Below are 23,693 nucleotides of genomic sequence, written 5' to 3' on the forward strand. Positions count from 1 at the left end.
AATAAATCTATATAGTCGGCTGCATTTATGACTTGACCCCAAAAAAATTCTAACAAAAGGTTTTTTTTTGTACAGGGTACAATTTTTAACAAACAGATATCATCATGAAACCTCCCCAGTTAATTACTTACATGAAGACAAAAAAAAATTGCATTGAAAGTTTTTTGAAATTGTATGTGTAACTATGCAAATTAGGCGTATCTCATTGAATATGCGCCAATTCGCATAAAATAATCATTGCTCCTTATTCTTTAACAGAGGCAAGCATTTTTGGTGCCAAACCCCATGTTTTTTGATAAAAGCATCTAATTAGAATATTTAAATTATAGTGACATTCATTTTTTTGTATTTTTATGTTTTTTTTCATTGTTTCTTTGTATTTTTATCTTTTTTTTTTACCCTATTCACCTGGGATTTCTTGGCCACCTTGGTCGCCATCTTGAAAAATACACCTTTCTGGTGGTCAGATTTTGGTAGACTTTTAGGATGTCATTAAGTACACCTAGTACTACAATAATCCACTGAAAAACCTTTTGTTAGAATTTTTTTGGGGTATGATGGTTTTTTTTTCATATATGCAGCCGACTAATAACTCTTAAGTCAAAGCTCAGGATAGTCAGGTTAGTTAGAGCAGAGCTTCTCCACCAAAATACTTCTTTAATCCTGCAGTGCACAGCAGAGGTGTGTGTGTTTCCTCCACCAGACACCACCGCACCGTGGGGTATCAACATCAGAGAGAACTTCAACAAATCCTTGGTTAGTTACGGCCATGCTACTGACGCATGGCCACTTCTGGTCTTCCTACAAGAACTCTCAGCCTCTGAGGTTGTTTTGACATTTTGTGTGAGCTGCTGGAAGCTCCATCGTCATGTTTCTGTTCCTATATTTGGGCGAATAATTGCACTACGTGCAGAATTTCTCTCAGCGGTTTAATCCACAGTACATCCTCCCATAGAGTCCCATGTACTTTGGTTGAAAATGTCCAAATAACAGGATATATGTTAACCCCAGGGTATTGTGTTTATGGCCCATTAAATTTGGGTACACTATGTTGTGTGAACAGAAATATAAAGAGACTAGACGGCACACTGGGGCTAACTGATACTTTGACAGCTCAAACACACACACATATCCACACTGGTTGTCTGCCATTACACATTAAAACCAGCATGCTGAGGAAGTAAATAAGGTCTTAGTTTTAAGGGTTGTCTGATTCTGCACATGCTTCCACCACAAGCATCCCTGAGTTACATAACAGTGCTTTTACTTTGGTCTAGACTTCCATGTGTCTGTTTTTTTTTTCTTTGTTGTAGATCTTGACGGCTGCACAGAGGAACAATGAAATATCCTGATAGGCTTATCCAGGGGAGTCTGTCATCTAGTCAGGGTCAAAAGGATGAGATCTGATCTATTTAAGTGCATTTGCAGGCTTTTAAAATGAAAAATGTACTGTGAAGGGAATGGAGACTTCTGTCAGCCAGATTCATGTTGTGCCTTCTGCGTGTGCCGCCAACTGATTATTCAGATGACAAGGACGGAACCTTATCTGCTTGTTTATGAGAAGTTAAACCTTTAAAAAATACCTCATGTTTGAACAGTGATGCATCAGTGAGCAGATTTAAAAATCTATTTATTCAAAAGTAGGATTTTTGGTTACAAAACATGAAGATCACATCACAGTTAGGTTTTATACATTCACAGCAGGCAATCATACAGTTGATGAAGGCCAGTGGAAACCCATTTTTAGTCCAAAATCAAATGAGTTTTCTTTTTCACTACATAATTGTAGCGAAACAAATAAAGAAAGTGCTTGTGTGAAGCTCAAAGTGTTTTTGGTGAGGAGATTGTTATTCCAAGGATGACAGTCTTCATATCCAGGCAGAGAAGCCGTGTTTTTCTTTCACCACCCATATGCTGTCAATCACTTTGCCAGACTGGAACAGACAGAAAAGTCATTATTTTGGGGAAAAATAAAATAAATCTGTCCTCAAAATGCATTCCTTCACTTCAGCCTGTGCACGTGTTCCCCCACGTGTGTGCTCACCTGGTCATCTGAGACCTGCTCCAAGTAAATGTGGGTGCTGTTGACCACCTGCATCCGGCTGTAGCCGTAGTCTGTGCTGCGGAAGGCGCTCCAGTCTTTGGGGTTTGGGTTGAACCTGTCGGTCCTCTCTCTGCAGCCCTGCAGAAGGTTCAGCATTGATTAAACTGACTCTCTATAAGAAGACACATGCTTCTCTCAAACTCTTTCCCAGAAGCCCTGTTTGACATTTCAGCTGTAGCTGAGATCCAGTTTGAGTCTGGCTGCGTTTAAGTACGCTGATGACTAATCCTGCTGTGGCTGGATGACAAAGCATGCCCTGCACTCCTCACCACCACATCAGAAAATATTTAACCAGAGGAACAGCTGGTACCAGACTTCTGTGGCAGACCAGCAGCTGTACGGACAGAACTGTGCACAATACGTGAGATTGTTTTTGTTGATGTTTCTGTATGCATACCGATATACTTACAGCGGAGCCTGTGATGATGTGTACTGGAGCTTTGGGATTCACATAGGGCTGCTGTGTGCTCCCATTGCACACCTTAAAAGAGATAAACTTTATTAGAATAGGTCACTGATGCAAAAAGGAGGTGTAGATGAATGCCGGAGCTGACCTTGTCCCCATAGACGGGCCAAAGTCTCTCATACGTGTGCTCATGTGCCCACAGCTCCAGATCCACCCCTGTGAAAGACATTTGATGATAGAAAAAGAAATCCTGCATAGAAAAGAACCATCTACATAAACAGTTTAATTAAAAGAAAACTTCAGTGTGATCTAATTTTTCTTAGAACCTCTGCCCATTTAATTTAGAGATTTCCCACTAATCAACAAAAGCTTAAGATCAGAACAACCAAAACTTTCCACCACAAGTCAAATAATGAAATGCATCAAACAAAAGTCTGAGAAATGTAATACAGGAAGAAGATCTGAAGCTGCACTGAAGGACAAAGGCAACTGTAAGGACATGAGTATTTTTTTTTTTTAGTTACCGGTAGTTAGTGATTTATTCCGAACATGCAAATGATATATAACGTAAATATGAACAAGTAAAACAGAAATAATAATACAAAATGGCCGATCAAGACAATTTTACAAAACAAAACAAAATAAAACAAAATAAAACAAAAAAACAGCACAGTAATTTCACTTGCATGTCCGAAAAGGGGTGGGAAGAAGTATAACTTATTTAATCCCGCCCCTTCTCCATAAAATATTAACAATATTTATTTATGTCCTTCTTATTTTTACATTACTCTTTTCTTAATTATATATAAATATATACATACACACACACACACACGCACACACACACATACATACTATACGTACATAATATACATATACACACAAACATACAAGTACACATACATACATACACACACATACACTCTTTTTTCGTTATATTTCTTAATTGTGCTAATTGACAACATATAAATAAATAATAATTATATGTTGTCAGCACAATTAAGTATAAGGAAATGTGTGATATTAAACATCTATCAGCATACCATTGAGATAAAATAGATCCTCTAGACCCGGAGCTGGTGGTTTAGTGTCGTTCCGACCTCGACGGACCTGAATTATGACAAAAAAGCAATAGTGACTGTAAGAAAACGTCTACAACTCAACCTGCTACGGGAAACACAGTCTGTTAGAGATCCATTGTGCCCATGCCAGCCTCACCTAGACAGTGCCAACTGCTGAGAGAAGCAACTCGAGGTGGAAACTATTTAGTCCAAATTGCCGAGATTATGACAGTACGCTGAACTCAATGTGCTTACGGGCTGTAATATGGCCTGGCTGGTCTGCAGATTGTGTAACACGTCTGCTACAGGGGGCAGTTTAAGTGTCAAGCAACACACACCCGCAACCAAAACCAACAATCCTGCGATTGGTTTTATGTGATAAAATTAAAGCGGTTGCTCTTTACATAACCAGAAACAGAGTGGATAATAAATAGTGGCTGCTCTGAAAACTCACAGTTTTTGAAAATATTAACTAAATCATGTCTAAATTAGTCACATTATTAAAATATAATGAAACATCAGGAGTGCTGCTCATCAGGAGTAAATGTCTGGGTCAATCAGGGTTTTTTTATTTGCTTCACCCCTACAGAATACATTTAACTTCACACAAGTTTGAGACCTGATTAAATAACCTTTAAACCACTACTCCATGGTAGGGCTGTTCGATTAATCGATTTTAAATCGTAATCGCGATTATGTAATTAGAACGATGTTAAAATGTGAAAATCGTAAAATCGATTTTTCAAAATTATTATTATTTTTTTTTTTTTTACCTTGTCTGCACACATATTAATGATTGATACCATATTAATGATTGATGGAAATACCTCTCAATACCTGCGACAAGTGCCCCATTGGAGAGGCTCTTTGGAGTAGAAGGGGGCGTTGTAACATGCCACCGGGTAGACCGGCTCGTGTTCCTTGCAAAAAACTTGCAAATGTGAATAGCAAATGTAATGACTGACATTACACACCTCTACCTCCTTCATGGGTTGCATTATTATTTAGTATGCAAAGACCCAGTTTAGTTTAATTAGAAAATGTATTGTTTTATTTAATTGGAAATATAACTTACTGTATGTTTGCAAGTGCTGATTTGCTGATTTTTTTTTTTTTCAGAGATAAAACTTTATATTTTATTATATTTTTTAAAACTTTTTTTCAACTTATTTTACAGAGTTTTGCACTTTATTCATTCATTTTTGGTTTAATAAGAGCAAAGTTTGCACTTAAAGCCCAATGGGGCAAATGTTCAATAAAAAAACAGCATATTTGAAATCATTTCTTTGCCTTTGGTCAATTCACAAAATAATCGTAATCGTAATCGAAAATTGGATTTTGAGAGAAAAAAATCGAGATTTTATTTTTGGGCAAAATCGAACAGCCCTACTCCACGGGTAACATGTCTGAATAAATGGTTAGAACTATATGATTTACATACAAAGGAGTCAGACGTGGTGCAGTCGTCCTGGTCGTCATCAGAGCAGTACATGGGCCTGTGTGCCATGGTGATGATCCATGGACGCACCGCCCTGTTCTCAGGCCTGTTGGCCTCCTGTCAAGACCCACACATGTGCCGGATTAATTTAAAGAGACAACGGAAGCACAACTCTTGGAGAGATTTTCAATGGAGGACAAAGACATGTGTGCTGGAGAAAGATAATCATTAACCTCCAGGTCTTTCCTCAGCCACTCATACTGCTTGAAGAGAAGTTCCAGGCCATAGTCCAAGTAGAAGTAAACCTCTGTGGAGAAGGAGATGATGTGTGCCGACCCCAGGTTCCAGCTGCAGACACATATCGTTAAAATGATACATAGCACTGACCTAGAGGAAGAAACACGCTGAGACTCCCACTGATGAACTAGAACTGGTCTCAGTTTAAACTCTAAAATCCAGACCAGGTTCTGTCACTGTCATGTTAGCGCTGAATGCAATGAATCTGCCTCTCATTCAAAAGATCTTCCTAAACTGTAAGTGGATCCTCGTCGTGCTGCAGGTTAATGGGGGTTAATATGTTGCTTCGACCAGATTTAAGTGGCTCTATTTGGCTCCCTGGATCTCTTCCGTGCCTCCCCTCGGTTTCTGAGCGTGCACAAGAGCGAGAGCGGCTTTCAGCTGGCAGGCCTGTCTGCATCTCGGCCCGTGGAGAGTAGGCCTGTGGTCTGACGGGGTATTATCTTACTGTCTGAGAGAGGGAGGTCTGTCACAGGCAATGAGTCAACAAGTCAGATGTATAGCTCTTTTGTGTAGTCTGTGTGTTCTGGAGATAGAGGAGGGAAGCTGGAGGAAAACGCAGGGGGGCTCTGCTCTCCTCTGCTGACTATTAAAGCTCATTATTGCTTACTGAAGTACAGCAGGGGTTTTGGTACACTTTGTCTTGTATATACAGTATATAAAATCCTCCAGCTCATGGTGGGTTGTGCACACCTTCAATCTGCTTTCGGTTATGCAGTATTTGGAAGTACACGTCAACTAAAGCATGCTCTTTACCTGTACCAGAGGCTCTCGGTTTGACCCGGCATGCTGAAGCGACTCCTGTAGTTTGAGAAGTTGCTGTGGACAAAAATTGTGAGAAGTTTAAGTTATTAGCACCCACGACGTGCTTCTTTTAGCTTGTTGCATTTATAGCAGAAGAAAAAAATATGTTTCTGAAATAATTATGAACATTTCATCCACTTTTGTTTCATGCAGTCACTTTGTCCTGGTAGAAAAGCACCAAGTGGAAGATCATTGGACAAAAACAACCATTGGTCGGTAGTAGTGAGAGCTATTTCAAGCTATATAAATGCTGGTCTTAAATGTTGAGAGAAGTATACGCACCGCATAAACCTCCAAATTAAAGGCTGTGCAAAAACATGGAAGTAGCCCCAATGACATCATCATATAGGTCTGAAACATGGTCAGTTACTGGAGCCAGCTAATCACAATATGGCCCAAATGGGAGAGCCTGGGTGGAGCGGTGAAGAGACAGTTTTAAAATGCATTGAGCAAATTTGCCTCCTAAAACCACGGCATCTGCAGCATGATGCTCGCACTGACCGGTCCACTCCGGCTCCGCGAAATGAGCGGGAGTGGACTGGAATCCCAGACTGCAGGGAATCCAGATAATTATGGAGCAAAACTCAAGGGGCAGCTAAAACAGCACAAACCAGTTGACTCCAACCTGTTACAAAGGTTTCACCATGTAAAAAGGGGAAAAACTATTTTCATGGAACATTTTCCTGGACTACTTTCACAGCTCTTACTTTCAAGTCTGAGGGCCGGAGCCAGTCTTCTGAACGGGCCATTAACTAAGCAAGGTGATGGGGTTGATTGTTTCCTTATCTTGCATAGGGGAGGGGAGAAACGGGAAAAAAGGCAATATCCTCGAGAGCATTTCCAGCATGGTGGGATGGTTCAGATCCCTGTGCTGGCTGGGTTAATGTAAGGTTAGATGTAACTGGAGAGCAGCGGGGTCGCAGGTCAGAGGCCAGGAATGGGCAAACAAGAAGACAAGACCTTTACTAATCCTGCATGACTCTAACACTAATGGGAGGTCATATTTACTAAACAAGATCATCCAGAGACCAGTTTGTGAGCTTTGGTCATTTAGTACTGACAATAACGCTTATCTCAAGATGACTTTATGCCATTTTGGTGTTCTGATTATTGTAGTAACTCTTCATATGAAAATGAACCCTCTTAATAAAAGACTGAAGGAACAAATGTTAAAACAAGGTTAAAAAGGAGATTTTGGTTTTAAAAAATACGTCAAAAACTGCTCTTTTCATTCAAAGTGTCAGAGCAAACGTGCTTCAATCGAGTTATAAACAGAATTTCAAAGTCAAACTCTAGTAATGGCACTGAACCAGGAACAGTCCAAAAATGGGTTCACACTCCCACCTTGTGGCTGCGGGAGGTACAAGCAAACATCTGGATGAGCACTGTCCAGTTAGAAATAAACCCTTCTATCAGAGCAATGATACACATACTCACAAGGGTTCTAAATGATGATGTAAAGAACAAGCCCGAAGGAACACGTGAGACTAAGGCCCAATCTCAATCCTCCCCCTACTTTTCTCCACTTGCCCTTCTTTTCTTCCCTACGCGTCGCTGCGTAACCTACGCCGTAGGCTCTGCGTCGATTTAACGCGGAACCATAAATCAGCTCCGCTATCTTCACTTCAGCTTTATCTGAAAGTGTTTAAATTACCCAGCTAACAGCTTTGTGGTTTCTGAAAACTATTATATCAGAAACATCCAAAACAAATCTGACGAGTCACAGGATTATTTCTCTCTATTTCCCACAAAAAAATGCTTGCTCCCTTGGTCACAATCTGAGACAAGTCTGCAAATGATGTTTGCCCTGTTTGTCGGCGAGTCAAATCGACGCAGAGCCTATGGCTTAACCTAACAGCTTTTACTCCGGCGCGATTCTTCGCGAACAACAGACAAAAAAGCGATAATGTACATTCACTGAGTGAATATTATGAAGTAAAATGTAGATTTCTTGCTAGAAATGTAATCAAAACGCATTTTTATGCAGAAACTAACTCAAAATATTGATTTATTCACTAAGAAATGTCTGCCATGTTTTTTTTTTGGATTCAGTCTGCAAATGACGACGAAAAGCATTCTGGGAAATTTTTATAACCCCTCGCTCGCGAAGTCAGCATCTGAAATCACTCGCTGTGAAGGGGCTATTTTCAGCCCCTAGCCCTCGATATGCCCACTCCCCCTAGGTGAAAAGAGGAATTGGGACACCACTACCCTCAGGGAACGCGCAAAATTTAGGGGTGGTGAAGAAAACGAGGGCGAGGGGGAAAATTGGGACGGGGCCTAAAGGATCAGTCATAGACTTCAAAGTTCAGCAGTGGAAAATCTGATCGAGGACGGATATGATTAGCTTTTATTTGTTAAGCTAATCAGTACGAAGGGCGTCTGGTGTAATATGCGTCATCTTCTCTTAACTCAAAAAGTGCGTGTTCCCATGTGTGTGTGCTTTTCTATTAAAATAAGACTAAGATAGGAATATAGTGGATGTCAAATTCAATGAGAACAACCTGGCTGACCCAATATGATTGTTCCCTCCTCATCAAGATCTTCCTTTTCATGATTTGATGAGGTTAATCCAGCCAGTATGACGAACTGAAGGAAACAGTTGGAGTCTTCAGTAATAACAGACCCAACTCCCGTCACTAAATGAGGGTTCAAATGGTGACCGTTATTTCTGACTTCATCCGTAGGCTTGATGAAGCAGCCGCTGGACTTGCTGAACAAAGACGGTCTTGATTGGGGCCTTAGCATCTTCTGTGGACTTGCTGTTCTCATTCTGCTGGAATGCTGACTGAAATCTTTTGCGGTCGTCCCGGTTTCAACTGCATTTTAACCATTAGTTTGTTGAGGTTGGAAATAGAGAGGAACAGAGGAGAACAGCGAGAACGAGCATCGACCATAAATGAGGAAAGGAAAGCAGCCACCAGCTGTTGGGAAAATTTGGAGTCTGAACAACACCGCAGAACAAAACACACATTTAGGTATCAAGGAAGGCGGGAGAAGCTGAACTTCTGGTTATGTAATGTCGCGAGTTGGTTCTTTATATCAAGTTTTTGTGTCGGGATGCAGCGCCAAGAAAAAGAGACTACCGTTGGCAGCGCTTGAATAAACACCAGGCAGCAGACATAATACGCACGGCAAGAGTGACTGAGAACTGCCCCAGTATAGCAGCGGCAAGTAAATATTATGGTGCGGGATCCGCTCGCTCTAAATGGTTCAATATGCAACAGGCGCGGAATTCTGGGATACATTTGCTGCTGATGCTGAAGATAAAAATTATATGAACGCTGCTGAGAGCTTTATGCAAATGGGCGGAATTTTTAACATGAAATTTACTGAAATATCTATAAATAATACAAAAATAGGTTTATTTTCTTCAATGTAAGCAGTGATGTATCGTTATTTAAAAAATAATCTAAAGAACATACAATAAATATGTCAAACTAAGTCTCACTTTTGGCAGTTATATTTAAAACAACAAACATGGATGTCTGATGTAACTTCCAATTTCTAGACCGCCTGAGTCTATAAATGTATTTTCCAGATAGCTCTTCTGATTCAGGTTCAGGTTCAGGTTACTTTATTGATATTATACTTTATTGAAGGGTAAACTGGTTTTGCAGTCGAGAGTTAAACAAGCAGCAGAAAACAGACAATCAGTTCAGGAACAAGACATTTAAGAAGAACACATACACATAAAACAAGAGACAGCTTCGGCTCGACAGAAAGTGCTGCAGTTCATGAAATAAATATAAGAAATAAAAGACATGAGGCTAAAAAAGAATTAAAACACCAAGAGCAAAATTTCCTCCAAGTTAGGAATGGATAAGAGCAGTAAGATAAAAACATTGTAAAATACATCGTGCTCCGAAAAGTGACTTGTGCAACTTTTGTGCAAACTACAGCTTGTTCACCAGTGTTACTGCAGCTGGAACAAAGCTGTTTTTATAACGTTTTGTTTTACAAAACGTTATATTTGGTAAGGAACTCAACTCAGAGTGAGATTATCGGTTGTCTTAATCTTTTACCACAGCTTCCGCTCATTCTGCATTCAAAGTAGATCAGAAGTAGGAACTTGAAACTCTTTCATTTTCTTTTTTGTTTGGCATTTAAAGGCAAATTCTCACCCCATCAGTTTTATCAGTACCTAATAATGACATGACTTTATAATAAAATACCAATTTTTCTAATGTTTTATATCCCAACTATGACTTATGACTTCTTGTTGAAGTTTCTGTTTTTTTCATAGCCATAAATTTGATTTTCCAAGCTGCGGTTTGCTACTGAATTGAGCACTTGAGGCAGAACATTGGACGGTACAAACTTGTAAACATCTTGTAAACGAGCAAACAGCACCCGTGTAAGCCTGGCCGGGCACCATGGAGACATCTGAAGGCATGTGAGAGGCAAGTACCTCTCACTCCTTAAATAAACCCATAAGTCAGATGGGATGACTGGAATAAACCATGTAGAGGGGTGAGAGCGAGCATGAAACGCAGCTTGAGATGTCTGCCTGAACTAGTTCTGAGGAGCCAGCTCATTAAAACGCTGCTATTGATGTGAAAAGAAGAAAAAGCTCTGAAAATTCCTGCCGAATGACTGTGCATGCAGTTTGTTTTTACAAAACAGTCCCCACAACGTGGCAAGAAGAGTTAAATAAAAACAGTCATACATTCTTGAAAAACCAAGAAAGTGTTGTTCTGACGGGGAAACCTTTGAAACATGTGGTGATAGAGGTGGATGGAAACGGTGCCCTTGATTGAAACAAACTGTCCTGGAAAGTTTTATTCTACTTTAACTGTTTAACTGGTCCTGCTTTAGTTTGGTGCAGTGGGATCTTGGTTCACTGCATGTGGTAGTGTGAGCTTTCAAACCAGGTGCTGTATGTAAAAACATGCTACAAGGCTTGTGATCGGTCTCCATATTTTACATTTGCACCGAATCACAAAACTGTACACAAATTCCATCTCAGAGTTTGAGAGCATCTATTGGATTTGAGTTTACTTTGCAGATCAGAAGGCTGTAACAGAGGAATATTGCTCACACTACCTCCTAAAACCAACTGCTTTGAACAAAAGTGAAAAGACATAGTTGTAAAGAGGGCTCAGGCACTATAACTGTAGTATTTTGGCTGAAAACCGCTCTTAAGACCACTGTATATTGTGTAAACTCAAGTGCTTCATATGTCTCCTTTAAACTGCAAGAATTGTCATTAGTTAATCTGCAGATCATTTTCCAGATAAACCAATCCTTTCTCTAAAATACCATAAACATTAAGATAAACCTACCACAATGAACTAATTCCTACATTAGACCCTAAAACTGATCAACTGGACCAACAGTAGGGATGGGTGGTATGAACTAAAAAATGTATCACGATTATTTCTGGCATTTATCCCGATAACGATAAAAATGATGATAAAAAAAATACCAATTCAACTCCACCTTTGTAACTATAAATCTATCTCGCTCTCAGATCCGCCATGTTTGTTACATAAAAACGTCATCAACGGGAATTTATCCTTCTTTCTTTCTTTCTTTCTTTCTTTCTTTCTTTCTTTCTTTCTTTCTTTCTTTCTTTCTTTCTTTCTTTCTTTCTTTCTTTCTTTCTTTCTTTCTTTCTTTCTTTCTTTCTTTCTTTCTTTCTTTCTTTCAGGCTCATTTCCTTCCTTCCTTCCTTCCTTTTTCCCTTCCTTCCTTCTTTCCTCCTGCTCTCTCCTTCCTTCTTCCCTTCCTCTTTTCTCCCTTCCTTCCTCCTTTCCTTCCTTCCTTCCTATCTTCCTTCCTTCCTTTCTTCCTTCTTTTTTCCCTTCCTTCCTTCTTTCCTCCTGCTCTCTCCTTCCTTCCTTCCTTCCTTCCTTCCTTCCTTCCTTCCTTCCTTCCTTCCTTCCTTCCTTCCTTCCTTCCTTCCTTCCTTCCTTCCTTCCTTCCTTTCTTCCTTCTTTTTTCCCTTCCTTCCTTCTTTCCTCCTGCTCTCTTTCCTTCCTTCCTTCCTTCCTTCCTTCCTTCCTTCCTTCCTTCCTTCCTTCCTTCCTTCCTTCCTTCCTTCCTTCCTTCCTTCCTTCCTTCCTTCCTTCCTTCCTTCCTTCCTTCCTTCCTTCCTTCCTTCCTTCCTTCCTTCCTTCCTTCCTTCCTTCCTTCCTTCCTTCCTTCCCTCCCGTACGTTGTGCGTTGATTTAACGCAGAACCATAAATCAGCTTTACACAAAAACATCATCAACGGGAATTTATCGTTTTTACCGGGAGATGACAAATTCTTACCGTGAAGATTTTTTTTTACAGTTTATCGTGAACGGTAAAATATCGCCCATTCCTAACCAACAGTGAAAAGTGAAAATGTAATTTGCCATCATATAAGCGGCATGACTCAGATGAAAGCAAAGAGAAAAACATCAGATACTAAGAAACTAAAGTAGAGGATCTCGAGGCCCGTCCTTGAAAATGGGGACTTAAAAACCTACATGAATAAATAAGATGCCTCCAGGAAATGTATCTGTCTTAAATGTGATGACCACAGTCAGCGATGGCGAGTCTAAACTCCCATCATTCCACGGTAACTCTAGGAACTGAAAAACAGATACTGAATCAATAGATAATTCCCAGAAAGATACGTGTTTGTTTTGGAGTGTGTTGCCTTGTTTAGATGTTGGTGGTTGCTGATGTGGCTCCCCTATTTGAAAGACCAAAATAGCTTCCATCTGTTCACAAAAACAGCTTTCGGCAGAACAAAGTGTTCTCTCTGTGGTGGCAAAACTGTGGCTGACGAAGCACGCCAGCCTCGCCGCTATTAACTATGGCGTTTCTTACCGAAAATGCACTAATGCCACGTCTGCCTTATACCTGAGCAGAGCACAACAAACTGCGTCATGATACATTTAGGGGTTTGAATAGTAAACAGAGGAACAGTAAAGACATAAACTTGCACGTACTATGCATTTTCGTGGTTGCCTGGGCAGGTCATGTAGGGCACGTAGGCTGCTATGGACTGGACCTGCCTCATGAACTCGTCTCCAATCCTGGCATTGTCCTGGAAACACGCATTCAGCTGTTAAACCTGAGGCCAAACATTTTCCCTTTCGTGATCAACGTTTAATTTTTGTCTATAGACTGATAGTCCGCCAAATTAATTTAAGAACAGAGGCCGTCCATTTTCCTGGGAAGAAAAGCCCACATTCCCAGGCATCTCTAGATCTCTGAGCCTTAAAAGCACAGTGTGGTTCGCTGCTGCTCTGATGGATTTTACCTGCAATAACCAGACAAAATCCCCTCTCTCTGCTTTTCTCTTTATAATATCATCGAAGCCGCAGGATGTACTTGGACCTTCCAGCTGCACAAATAACTTGAATGAATTATGGTTATTAATTTTTGAAAAGGTCTGCTGATTCTATTAATTCTGCCCTTCATAGTTAAAAAAAATGCATTAATAAGGGAAAACGATATTTGCATCCAAGGCAAGGTAATGGGTGCTAAATATCAAAGTTGACAGCTGGGAGGATTTCAGATGAGGAAATGTGTTATTGGGGTTTTGAATGCCGCTACTTTTATTTATGAAATACTTGGGTGATATGAGCCTGCTTCTCAACTTTCAGCAAAAGCTTAAGACATCTCCCAGTAATGCTAATCATTAGTTGAATGTCTCAACCACAGTCGGGAGTCTGCCCATGCCTCGATAATAAACAACGACCGGCTTATCACATCTGTCAGTGTGGAATTAAGAGGAGTGTTGGGAGGGATTTATGGAGTATAAAGTGTTGATGAAAGGTATTTCCTGTCAGTGATGTTAACTCAAAGTATTTACAGGTTTTTTAATCGCTTTTTATAACATAGGAAAGAGATAAGGGCATAGTACCTCATGCATATCGTAGGCAAAATCCCCTGCAAAGCAAAAACATCTTCAGGTTATAATGGAAGTTTTCAGATTTTATTTCAAAAGCAAAATGTCAGGAAAAGTGTCATAAACTATGCCAGTTTACAGTAACTTAAATTGTACACACAACAGTCAGGTCCAGGAGTATTTGGACAAGGACACCTCCACAATGGATTTGAAATAAAACAATAAAGATGGACCACAGTGTACAGTAGACTGTCAGCCTTAACTAAAGTGGTTTCTAACCATTTAGTAATTACAGCCATTTAAAGTGAGGCATTGCTCTATTTTCATCGACTCAAAAGTATTTGGACAGTTGATTCAATAGAAGTTAATTGATCTAGCATTGGTATTGAGGTGGCATTTAGCAGCTGTTTGACTTGAGCTACCAATATGAAGTTCAAAGAGACCTCATTGCAAGTGAAGGAGTCCATCATTAGGCTTAAAAAACAAAATAAAATTCATTTGTCAAAGAAATGGCAAAAATAGTAGGTTTTGCTACAATCATGCTACAAAATCAAAGCAAGTAGTGGGTTCAGCAAGTTCAGAAGTCCTGTACGACTAAAGTAGAGGATCACAGATTTGTTTCTCTGGAGATGAAAAAAACTCCTTCACGACAGAAGTCAAGAATAGAAATGTAATATTATTCCACGGCAAAGTCAGTCACCTGCTCTCAAAGCCACAGAGCCGCTTTTCAGTTACTGAAGACAGAACTGACGGCAGAAAAGCTCACGATCTGAAGCTGACTCTACTGAAGACCTGACAAAACACCTCCAGGGTGATGTACTCCGCACTTCAGGGAGCCATTAACTAATCCACCAACTAATTAACTGATTAAGAATTCAAGGTTTTCATCCAAGTATTTAAGTCTTTTGATGTCTTGAAAATGGAAGTGATTTGCTTAAAATGGCTGTAATTCTGAAATGACAAATTCTGTATTATCTAAGAAATGCCTCAAATTAGTTACAAGTCTATACTTTGAACACGTTGATTGATTTCAAATCCACTGTGGTGCTGTATGGAGACACAATCAAATTCCGAATACATCTGGACTTAAGTGTAAATTATCTTAATTTATGTCATCATGGTGTTTCATGACAACTGATCATAAAAGATAATCTGACATTTTTTTGTTTCATATTTTTTCACCCATAGTCATAAATTCAATGAGGTGAGTTTCCATCATGTAGTCGGGACCAGAAGGCATTTGGGGACAGGTGAATTTGCCCAGCTCTGCATAACAGCACCTCCACAGCACACTTTTCTTCAGTCAGTAAATCTGCATATTTTCCAAAATGTGGCATTACTTAAAAGGCTTATGAACTACAGAGACAAGATACTTTTTCATAACAGCAGCAACCAGGACAAGCTCTGTTCTAGCAAACAGCACATTTGGTGTCAAAACAAATTAAATGAGCTGCAAAGACGGAACAAAAGAACATTATTCTATCTGGAATAAACTACCTCATACACATCCAACCTGGTTTTTTTGCACAGTTTTTTCTTTTTTTCCCGTACTGCACTACTTTTATTTTTCATTCCAATGTATATACTGTTTATATTTTGTAATTATATATTCTTTACTTGTTACCTTTCCCTGCATGTGTGTGTTGAGTGTACTGCTGCTGCACAAAGTTCATTTTCCCATTGAGGGAGAAATAAAGGACAATCTTATCTTATCTTAAACAACTTCTGCTCTACTCTAAATATGAACAAACCATTTTAAACAGGGAATGTGAAAGTGGAAGAACTGTAAATTAGTGTTATCACAGTTGCTTTATGGTCTATAAAAAGCTTCAAATTTATAGCAAGTAAATAATTTACACCTCTGAGTCTTTTTCTTGATTTGGCATGTGAGAATATTGCTCAAAATCAATCTTATGTGCTACTCTCTCCCTTCAATCACTTCAGACAAAAGATACATCTTCGTCATTGCTCTTAAATACGGATGCTGAATAAATTCAAATTACCTAGCAAATCTTTTTACTGTGTAGCTATAGTCATGCAGGAAAAAGAGATAAACATCCACATTTATCATTGTATCCACCTTTGGCTGCACATTTGAGCAGTTGCAAGTTTATACACTGCCATTCAGACTGCACGAGATTATCAGAACCTGCTACTAAAAAAAATGAGGAACTTAAGTCTTTTGGGGGAAGAGAGAAACCGGTTTTGACCTTTATGGTGTGCAGTTGTACTCTGCTTGCTAGATGTGGCTTAAGTATTTGTCAGAATCTCCTCTATTGGAAGGAATGAAAAGATAAATGGGCAAACGAGTCAGTGAAGAATGATAAAGTGGACTCTAAAAACAGCTGAGTTCAAGGTGTGGAACGACTTAGTGGCTTAAAGGATTGGCTTAACCTTTATACAGGCAATATTATTCTTTTATTATATGACCAATATTATATATACCAATATGATAGAGCTGTTATTATAGAGTCATATTATAGGGCAGCAAATTTAACACAAGACATCATTGCATTTACGATGACAGTCATGAATAGCAAACATATGTGAGCGATTTCAACTAATATACTTTAAAGACGAATATTGTATTTTTAAAATAATAAACTAATTGGTATGATTAACAATAATGAGGTACTACCATTTTGTCATACATTTTCATTGGATATCTTCAAGCTTTCTTGGCCTATGTAAACAATCTGCTGTAAGCAGAGCCAGGTATGGATGACTAATGCCTTTGGCTCCTCTTGTGTAAATATAATGATCCTTTAACTGCTTTTAGAATGCAGGATGATGCTTTTATGTGTGTGGAAGGGTACCTATATGCAGGATGGCGTCGTACATGCTGAGCTGAGTGTCCCTTTGCAGTCGAGCCAGAGACTGAGGGTTCTCATTACCCAGATCACCGTACAGAGCAAACCTGGGACTGAAACTGGAGCTGTCGTTCAGAGCAGTGAACCAGAACACATCACTCCAGCCTTCATCACTGCCACAGTGGTAGACTGATTAAAAAAAACATTGAAAATGTATTAAAACACATGTGCTGGAATGGTGAGAGAGTATGAAGAGATGAAAGCATATGCCAGTAAAGTCACACCCACCATATGTCGCAGCAGGTTTGAGGTCTGCGAGGGTGACTCGGTGGATGAACATCTTCCTCTTCTCTTCTCCTGAGTCCACAAACAGAGTAGCTTCACCGTTGGCACTCATCTCAAAGAGCTGACCTCCCAGGAGGCCGTACTCCACTGTGCTGGCTGTCTTGTTGAAGGTGGTCCAGGTCACGACCATAGAGCCCGGCATGTCTGTGAAGAAAAGCCAAGCTATTGGAAACAGGATACAGACTGATCTGACAGAAAAAAAAGGAGCTTGGGAAAAAGTTCACAGTACAAAAGTGGTGCTATTGATCTTTCCGCAGGCGAGTCACGCAATATGAGTTGACCACTGGCCAGGTACTTCTTTCAAGACATCAACTTCTAAATAACTACCACATGAGTGTACGGATACCAATTCAGTGCATTCACCACGGCCTTCAATCAATACCTTGCTGCTGGAAGAAAATAAATCTAAAAGTTTTAGTCTTGCTGTACTAAATTAAACACAGATGAAGTCAAAGTGGATTTGAGTCAAGTTGTTGTCATGTCCAAGAAACATTAAGTTGTGTTGTGTTTAGTTTGGTCTTGTGTCTATGTTGTCTCGTGGCTTCCTGTTTTATTTTGATACTCACCTTCTCCCTCTCGTTTCAGATCCTGACTTCCCTCCTTTGTGTGATTTTTCCCTCCACTGTGATTGCCAACCCCGCCCCTGATTGGCTCCACCTGTGTTCCCCTACCTCGTGTATAGATAAGCTGTGTCCCAATTCAGGGGCTGCGTCCTTCGAAGGCTAGATTTGAAGGCCGATTACGTCACAGCGGCGCGCCGAAGGCTGTCCCATTTCGAAGGCTCCTTCAGAGGCAGCCCACAAATGCAGCCTTCTTTTCCCGCTGTTTGAAGGATCCATCGGTTGTATCCTCCGCGGCCCACCATATCCCAAGATTCATTGCGCACAGTCAGAAAAATATTTATTTCCAGAAAAATATTTTCAGATTCAAATTTTTTCAGAAAAAAAAACGCCTCTCTTCCTCCTCCAACTACGACGGAGTATTAGGGCCAAACTAAGACAAAAAAAATTGGAAATTACGAGAAAAAAGTCATAATATAATGAGAATAAAGTCGTAAAATTACGAGAATAAAGTCGTAATGTTGCGAGAATAAAGTCGTAATAGAATAAAGTCGTAATATTATAAGAATAAAGTCGTAATATTACGAGAATAAAGTCGTAATATTACGAGAATAAAGTCGTAACATTACAAGAATAAAGTCGTAATGTTGCGAGAATAAAATCGTAATATTATGAGAATATAATTTATGAGAACTCTAACAGGAAGAGCTTCTTCTCCCTGTGTTAAAATGAGGAATATTGAGCATCTTGTGAAGTTATATTTATATATTTATAATATATTACGACTTTATTCTCGTAATATTATGACTTCATTCTCCTAATTTTACGACTTTATTCTCATTACATTATGACTTTATTCTCGTAATTTCCTTTTTTTGTTTTTTTGTTTGGCCCTAATACTCCGTTGTATCCAACAAAATGAAAAACAAAAAAAACAAAAGCAAAACTTCTGGCTCCATTTCTTTTTTTTTTTTGGTTCTTTCTGTCATGGTTTCCCAGTGTAGTTTTTTAGTTTTACTCACTCCCCTGTTTTTCCAGATCCTGCCACCCTAATCAGCCAGAAATCCACTCATTCCCTTCACCTGTGCTTCCCCTGCCCAGCTCCACACCTGGTTTCCCTCATCAGCAGTTCCCCTCATATACCGGCCCATTTCCACCTTCTAGTTTGCCAGATTGTCGTGTGTTTTTGCCTCGCTTTCCAGCCTGCATATCCTGTTTTGTTTCTGCCTGCCTGCCTGCCTGTCTTTGAGCCTGCCTGATTCTTGGGGTATGGATTTTTGCCTGTCCGTTTTTGGTTTTGTTTGCCTGATCTGCCTGACTACCCGGTTTGACCCCTGCCTGCCTTTTGACAAAGATTAAAGCCTCTTGGACTCTGATCCTGCCTGGTGTTGTGCATTTGGGTTCTCTGTCCTGTCTGAGCCGTGACAGTACAATCTGGCCAAGACTGAACCCAGCCAACATGGACCTACCACGTAAGGAAGAGGATTTGTGGGATTTTTTTTATGGGGACCGAGTGGAGTTCTACCACCGTACGGTGAAGGGGACGGGGACATGGCCCCAGTTCCGGCCTGTTGCTGTTCCCGAGGTGGTCCCAGACCCACCCCAGTCCCTTTCCCCTTTCTGGGGAACACGCCTGGCTCTGGGTGGGCCCAGGAGCCTGCAGGCTCAGGGGAGGCAACGACGAAGGCGTCAGCCCCAGCCCCAGCTTGTTCCGGCTCCTGTTCCAGCTCCAGCTCCGGCTCCTGTTCCAGCTCCAGCTCCTGCTCCGGCTCCTGTTCCGGCCCCCCGCATCCTGTCTGCCCCGGTTCCGGCCCCCCGCATCCTGTCTGCCCCGGTTCCGGCCCCCGCATCCTGTCTGCCCCGGTTCCGGCCCCCCGCATCCTGTCTGCCCCGGTTCCGGCCCCCCGCATCCTGTCTGCCCCGGTTCCGGCCCCCCGCATCCTGTCTGCCCCGGTTCCGGCCCCCCGCATCCTGTCTGCCCCGGTTCCGGCCCCCCGCATCCTGTCTGCCCCGGTTCCGGCCCCCCGCATCCTGTCTGCCCCGACTCCGGCTCCCCGCCTCCTGTCAGCCCCGACTCTTGTTCCTGAGGCGATCCTGGATGGATCTGCCGCAGTCCCAGACCGACCCCCTGACCAGCCTGCCGCAGTCCCAGACCGACCCCCTGACCAGTCTGCCGCATTCCCAGACCGACCCCCTGACCAGCCTGCCGCAGTCCCAGACCGACCCCCTGACCAGTCTGCCGCAGTCCCAGACCGACCCCCTGACCAGTCTGCCGCAGTCCCAGACCGACCCCCTGACCAGTCTGCCGCAGTCCCAGACCGACCCCCTGACCAGTCTGCCGCAGTCCCAGACCGACCCCCTGACCAGTCTGCCGCAGTCCCAGACCGACCCCCTGACCAGCCTGCCGCAGTCCCAGACCGACCCCCTGACCAGCCTGCCGCAGTCCCAGACCGACCCCCTGACCAGCCTGCCGCAGTCCCAGACCGACCCCCTGACCAGCCTGCCGCAGTCCCAGACCGACCCCCTGACCAGCCTGCCGCAGTCCCAGACCGACCCCCTGACCAGCCTGCCGCAGTCCCAGACCGACCCCCTGACCAGTCTGCCGCAGTCCCAGACCGACCCCCTGACCAGTCTGCCGCAGTCCCAGACCGACCCCCTGACCAGTCTGCCGCAGTCCCAGACCGACCCCCTGACCAGCCTGCCGCAGTCCCAGACCGACCCCCTGACCCGCCTGCCGCGCCCCCAGACCGACCCCCTGACCAGCCTGCCGCGCCCCCAGACCGACCCCCTGACCAGCCTGCCGCGCCCCCAGACCGACCCCCTGACCAGCCTGCCGCGCCCCCAGACCGACCCCCTGACCAGCCTGCCGCGCCCCCAGACCGACCCCCTGACCAGCCTGCCGCGCCCCCAGACCGACCCCCTGACCAGCCTGCCGCAATCCCAGACCGACCCCCTGACCAGCCTGCCGCAATCCCAGACCGACCCCCTGACCAGCCTGCCGCAATCCCAGACCGACCCCCTGACCAGCCTGCCGCAGTCCCAGACCGACCCCCTGACCAGCCTGCCAAGCCCCCAGACCGACCCCCTGACCCGCCTGCCAAGCCCCCAGACCGACCCCCGGACCCGCCTGCCAAGCCCCCAGACCGACCCCCGGACCCGCCTGCCAAGCCCCCAGACCGACCCCCGGACCAGCCTGCCAAGCCTCCTGACCGACCCCCGGATCCGCCTGTTACGCCCCAAGGGCGACCCCCCGAACTGCCTCACCGGTCTTCCCGGCACCGAGGACGGGCCTCGGAGCTTTGGCCGTTTGTTGGCCGGGGCCCTCCTCCGGACGCCCTCCTCCCGCCCTGGGGGGGGGGGGGGGGGGGGGGGGGGGGGGGGGGTTTGGGACATCTGGAATCTGTCCCTTGAGGGGGGGGTTCTGTCATGGTTTCCCAGTGTAGTTTTTTAGTTTTACTCACTCCCCTGTTTTTCCAGATCCTGCCACCCTAATCAGCCAGAAATCCACTCATTCCCTTCACCTGTGCTTCCCCTGCCCAGCTCCACACCTGGTTTCCCTCATCAGCAGTTCCCCTCATATACCGGCCCATTTCCACCTTCTAGTTTGCCAGATTGTCGTGTGTTTTTGCCTCGCTTTCCAGCCTGCATATCCTGTTTTGTTTCTGCCTGCCTGCCTGCCTGTCTTTGAGCCTGCCTGATTCTTGGGGTATGGATTTTTGCCTGTCCGTTTTTGGTTTTGTTTGCCTGATCTGCCTGACTACCCGGTTTGACCCCTGCCTGCCTTTTGACAAAGATTAAAGCCTCTTGGACTCTGATCCTGCCTGGTGTTGTGCATTTGGGTTCTCTGTCCTGTCTGAGCCGTGACACTTTCTTTCTTTTCTTTCTTTCTTTCTTTCTTTCTTTCTTTCTTTCTTTCTTTCTTTCTTTCTTTCTTTCTTTCTTTCTTTCTACTTTGTTTAGTGAAGTAGGACAAGGGCGGGAACAGCTGGTGACGCAACCAGGAAATCCCCCACAGGCTAGACCGTCTCATTTCACTAGCGTCCGTCCAGCCTTCGGTACGGCCTTCGCGGTTTTCGAAGGCGTGGCCTACGAAGACGGCGTCCTCAGAAGGACGCAGCCCCTGAATTGGGACACAGCTGTAGTCTGTGTCTCCCCTTGTCTTGTTGCCAGTTCGTCTTGTTTGCTACGTCAAGTGTTCTAGCTTCCATGTCAGGCAATTTGTCAAAGCCAGGTCTTGCATTTCCTTGTTTTTTGCAGTTTGAGAATTTTCCTTTGAGGAGTGATTTTTTGTTGATACTTTGCATTAAAAAGATTGTTTTATTTTGAACTGGTCTCCGGTCGTGCATTTGGGTCCAGATCTTAGTTCTGCCGTGACAGTTGTCTTATTAATCTTATCTCAATCTGCCAGATACTTGTTTACATCACCGAATGGGTAAATGTCCTCCCTAAATAAAAAGCTGATACTTACCTGGATAGGAGAGGTGCACCTGCTCTGGCTGGGTCCAAATAGGGGGAACAGCAAACACCAACAGGGGTGCGAGGCCTAACAACGCACAGGCAGCCTGAACAGACACCATTTCAGCACTGGACTGCTGGAATAAATCCCTGGTAAAAGAAGTCAGACACACTCACATAATAAAACAGTGTAATCACATGATATTCAACCCTGTTACACAAACAACTCACATGACACTTCAAGCGTCAGTGTGAAAAAAATGTGGATAAACATAGTGGACAAGCCAGTTACTCACCTGAGTTAAGTGGCGGCGTATAGTCTCCAGTACTGAGTAGCAGACTGTGTTTCGGTGTCTGCTGAGGGAAGCCTGCATCGGTTAACCTGCAGTCAACTCCAGTTATGAAACTGCAGAACCAAAAAAAGCTGATTCAGCAGAAGCACAGAAACAGTTCATGTGTCAACAAAATCAGCTGATCTTGTTTTCCATTGTGTTAGTGGACGCTGTGCTGTAAAGAAAAACAGCTCAAGTAGGAATAGGGAGGACAAATCCACAAGCCAGGGCTTGCCTCTGATCAGTGAAGCGGTAAAACAAAATCACAACCATTGCAGACAATATAAAACAAGTTTTAATTAAACCCCAGACAAACAATCAGATCATTTTGTGCAGAGAAACTGACAGAAGGTGACCGGTCAGTTCCACGAATTAGGAGATATAACTGAGACTTAACTATTGCTCAAACACAGTGTTTGTTTTTGCCATATCCACATTAATAAGGTCAGTAATCGCTAGAGGGTGCAGCTGTCCCACAGTCATTGTGAACGTGCTGATTTCCACCAGCGAGCTCAGTCCTGCAACAATGAAAGGGAGGATTTCTGTTATCCACGTTTAGAGAAGCAAAGCAAGGTGAGTTCGAGGTTGATCTGAATTAGAATAAGTTATTACTGTTTCCTTAAATGTCGTAATGACTTTCTATCGATGTTACTGACTTGTATTTCCGCGATCACCGGTTATAACTTCAGCTTTTGTCTCTGTAGACTTTAACCGGCTGACTCAATCGAGCTACTTTCTCATGATAATTACCACTTAATACCGTAAGATGTTGCATAAAATGGAACACTTACAATATGACAAAACGTAATAAATGGTGGTCTCCAGATGCAAAGACATCTTTGGCCCGGAATAAGTCCGCTGAATGATAAAACTTCAAAAATGTGCGCAGCTATAATGTTTAGAGACGGATCTAAACAGTCGTACGTCACTGCAGACAGGAAGTGCAATGCCTCAAAGGATTCTGGGACATTGAGTTTTTGCCTGTTTCAGCATGAAATTTACCGACTTTCTTACTACAGGACAGCTTTTTTGTTTTAATAGTTTTTTTTGTTTGATACTTGAACATATACCTTAGCTGATGACTATATTAATATCTGCTAAGTGTTATACATTTCCCTAACAAAAAAAAAATCAACAATTCTTTTATTTTTTAAGCATTCACCTTTAAGGCTTTAACTTTAGTAAGATAGGTTATAAATTATAAAGGATAAAAGCTAAATTCTCTGTACATTATGAGGCTGGGAAAAAAA

General features: G+C 42.7%; 2 protein-coding genes across 4 annotated transcripts in view; one reads left to right on the forward strand and one right to left on the reverse strand.

The window, feature by feature from the left end:
* LOC133461962 (KATNB1-like protein 1) overlaps positions 1-23,693 on the forward strand; it is a 56,826-nt gene that overhangs the window by 30,804 nt on the left and 2,329 nt on the right. The window contains exon 1 of one of the 3 annotated variants that reach the window (XM_061743016.1): positions 22,904-23,016. The exons of 1 other annotated variant lie outside the window; for it this stretch is intronic. The gene's annotated coding sequence lies outside the window, so the exon portion shown is untranslated. Of the gene's footprint in view, positions 1-22,903; positions 23,017-23,693 lie in introns of those variants that run through there. One more of the 3 variants, XM_061743018.1, reaches the window with a different exon arrangement.
* Positions 1,614-23,366, reverse strand: acp7 (acid phosphatase 7, tartrate resistant (putative)). The gene is made up of 15 exons (XM_061743015.1): positions 23,235-23,366; positions 22,408-22,517; positions 22,125-22,261; positions 17,040-17,240; positions 16,758-16,940; positions 13,957-13,982; positions 13,037-13,134; positions 6,063-6,125; positions 5,243-5,357; positions 5,013-5,126; positions 3,554-3,620; positions 2,659-2,726; positions 2,514-2,585; positions 2,045-2,182; positions 1,614-1,934 (listed from the first exon to the last, which is right to left on the reverse strand). Exons 3-15 carry the CDS (start codon positions 22,231-22,233, stop codon positions 1,869-1,871), a joined length of 1,320 nt encoding a protein of 439 aa, XP_061598999.1. The 5' UTR covers positions 22,234-22,261; positions 22,408-22,517; positions 23,235-23,366; the 3' UTR covers positions 1,614-1,868.

Source organism: Cololabis saira, chromosome 16 (genome assembly GCF_033807715.1).
Source record: "Cololabis saira isolate AMF1-May2022 chromosome 16, fColSai1.1, whole genome shotgun sequence".
Classification (NCBI taxonomy): Eukaryota; Metazoa; Chordata; class Actinopteri; order Beloniformes; family Belonidae; genus Cololabis; species Cololabis saira.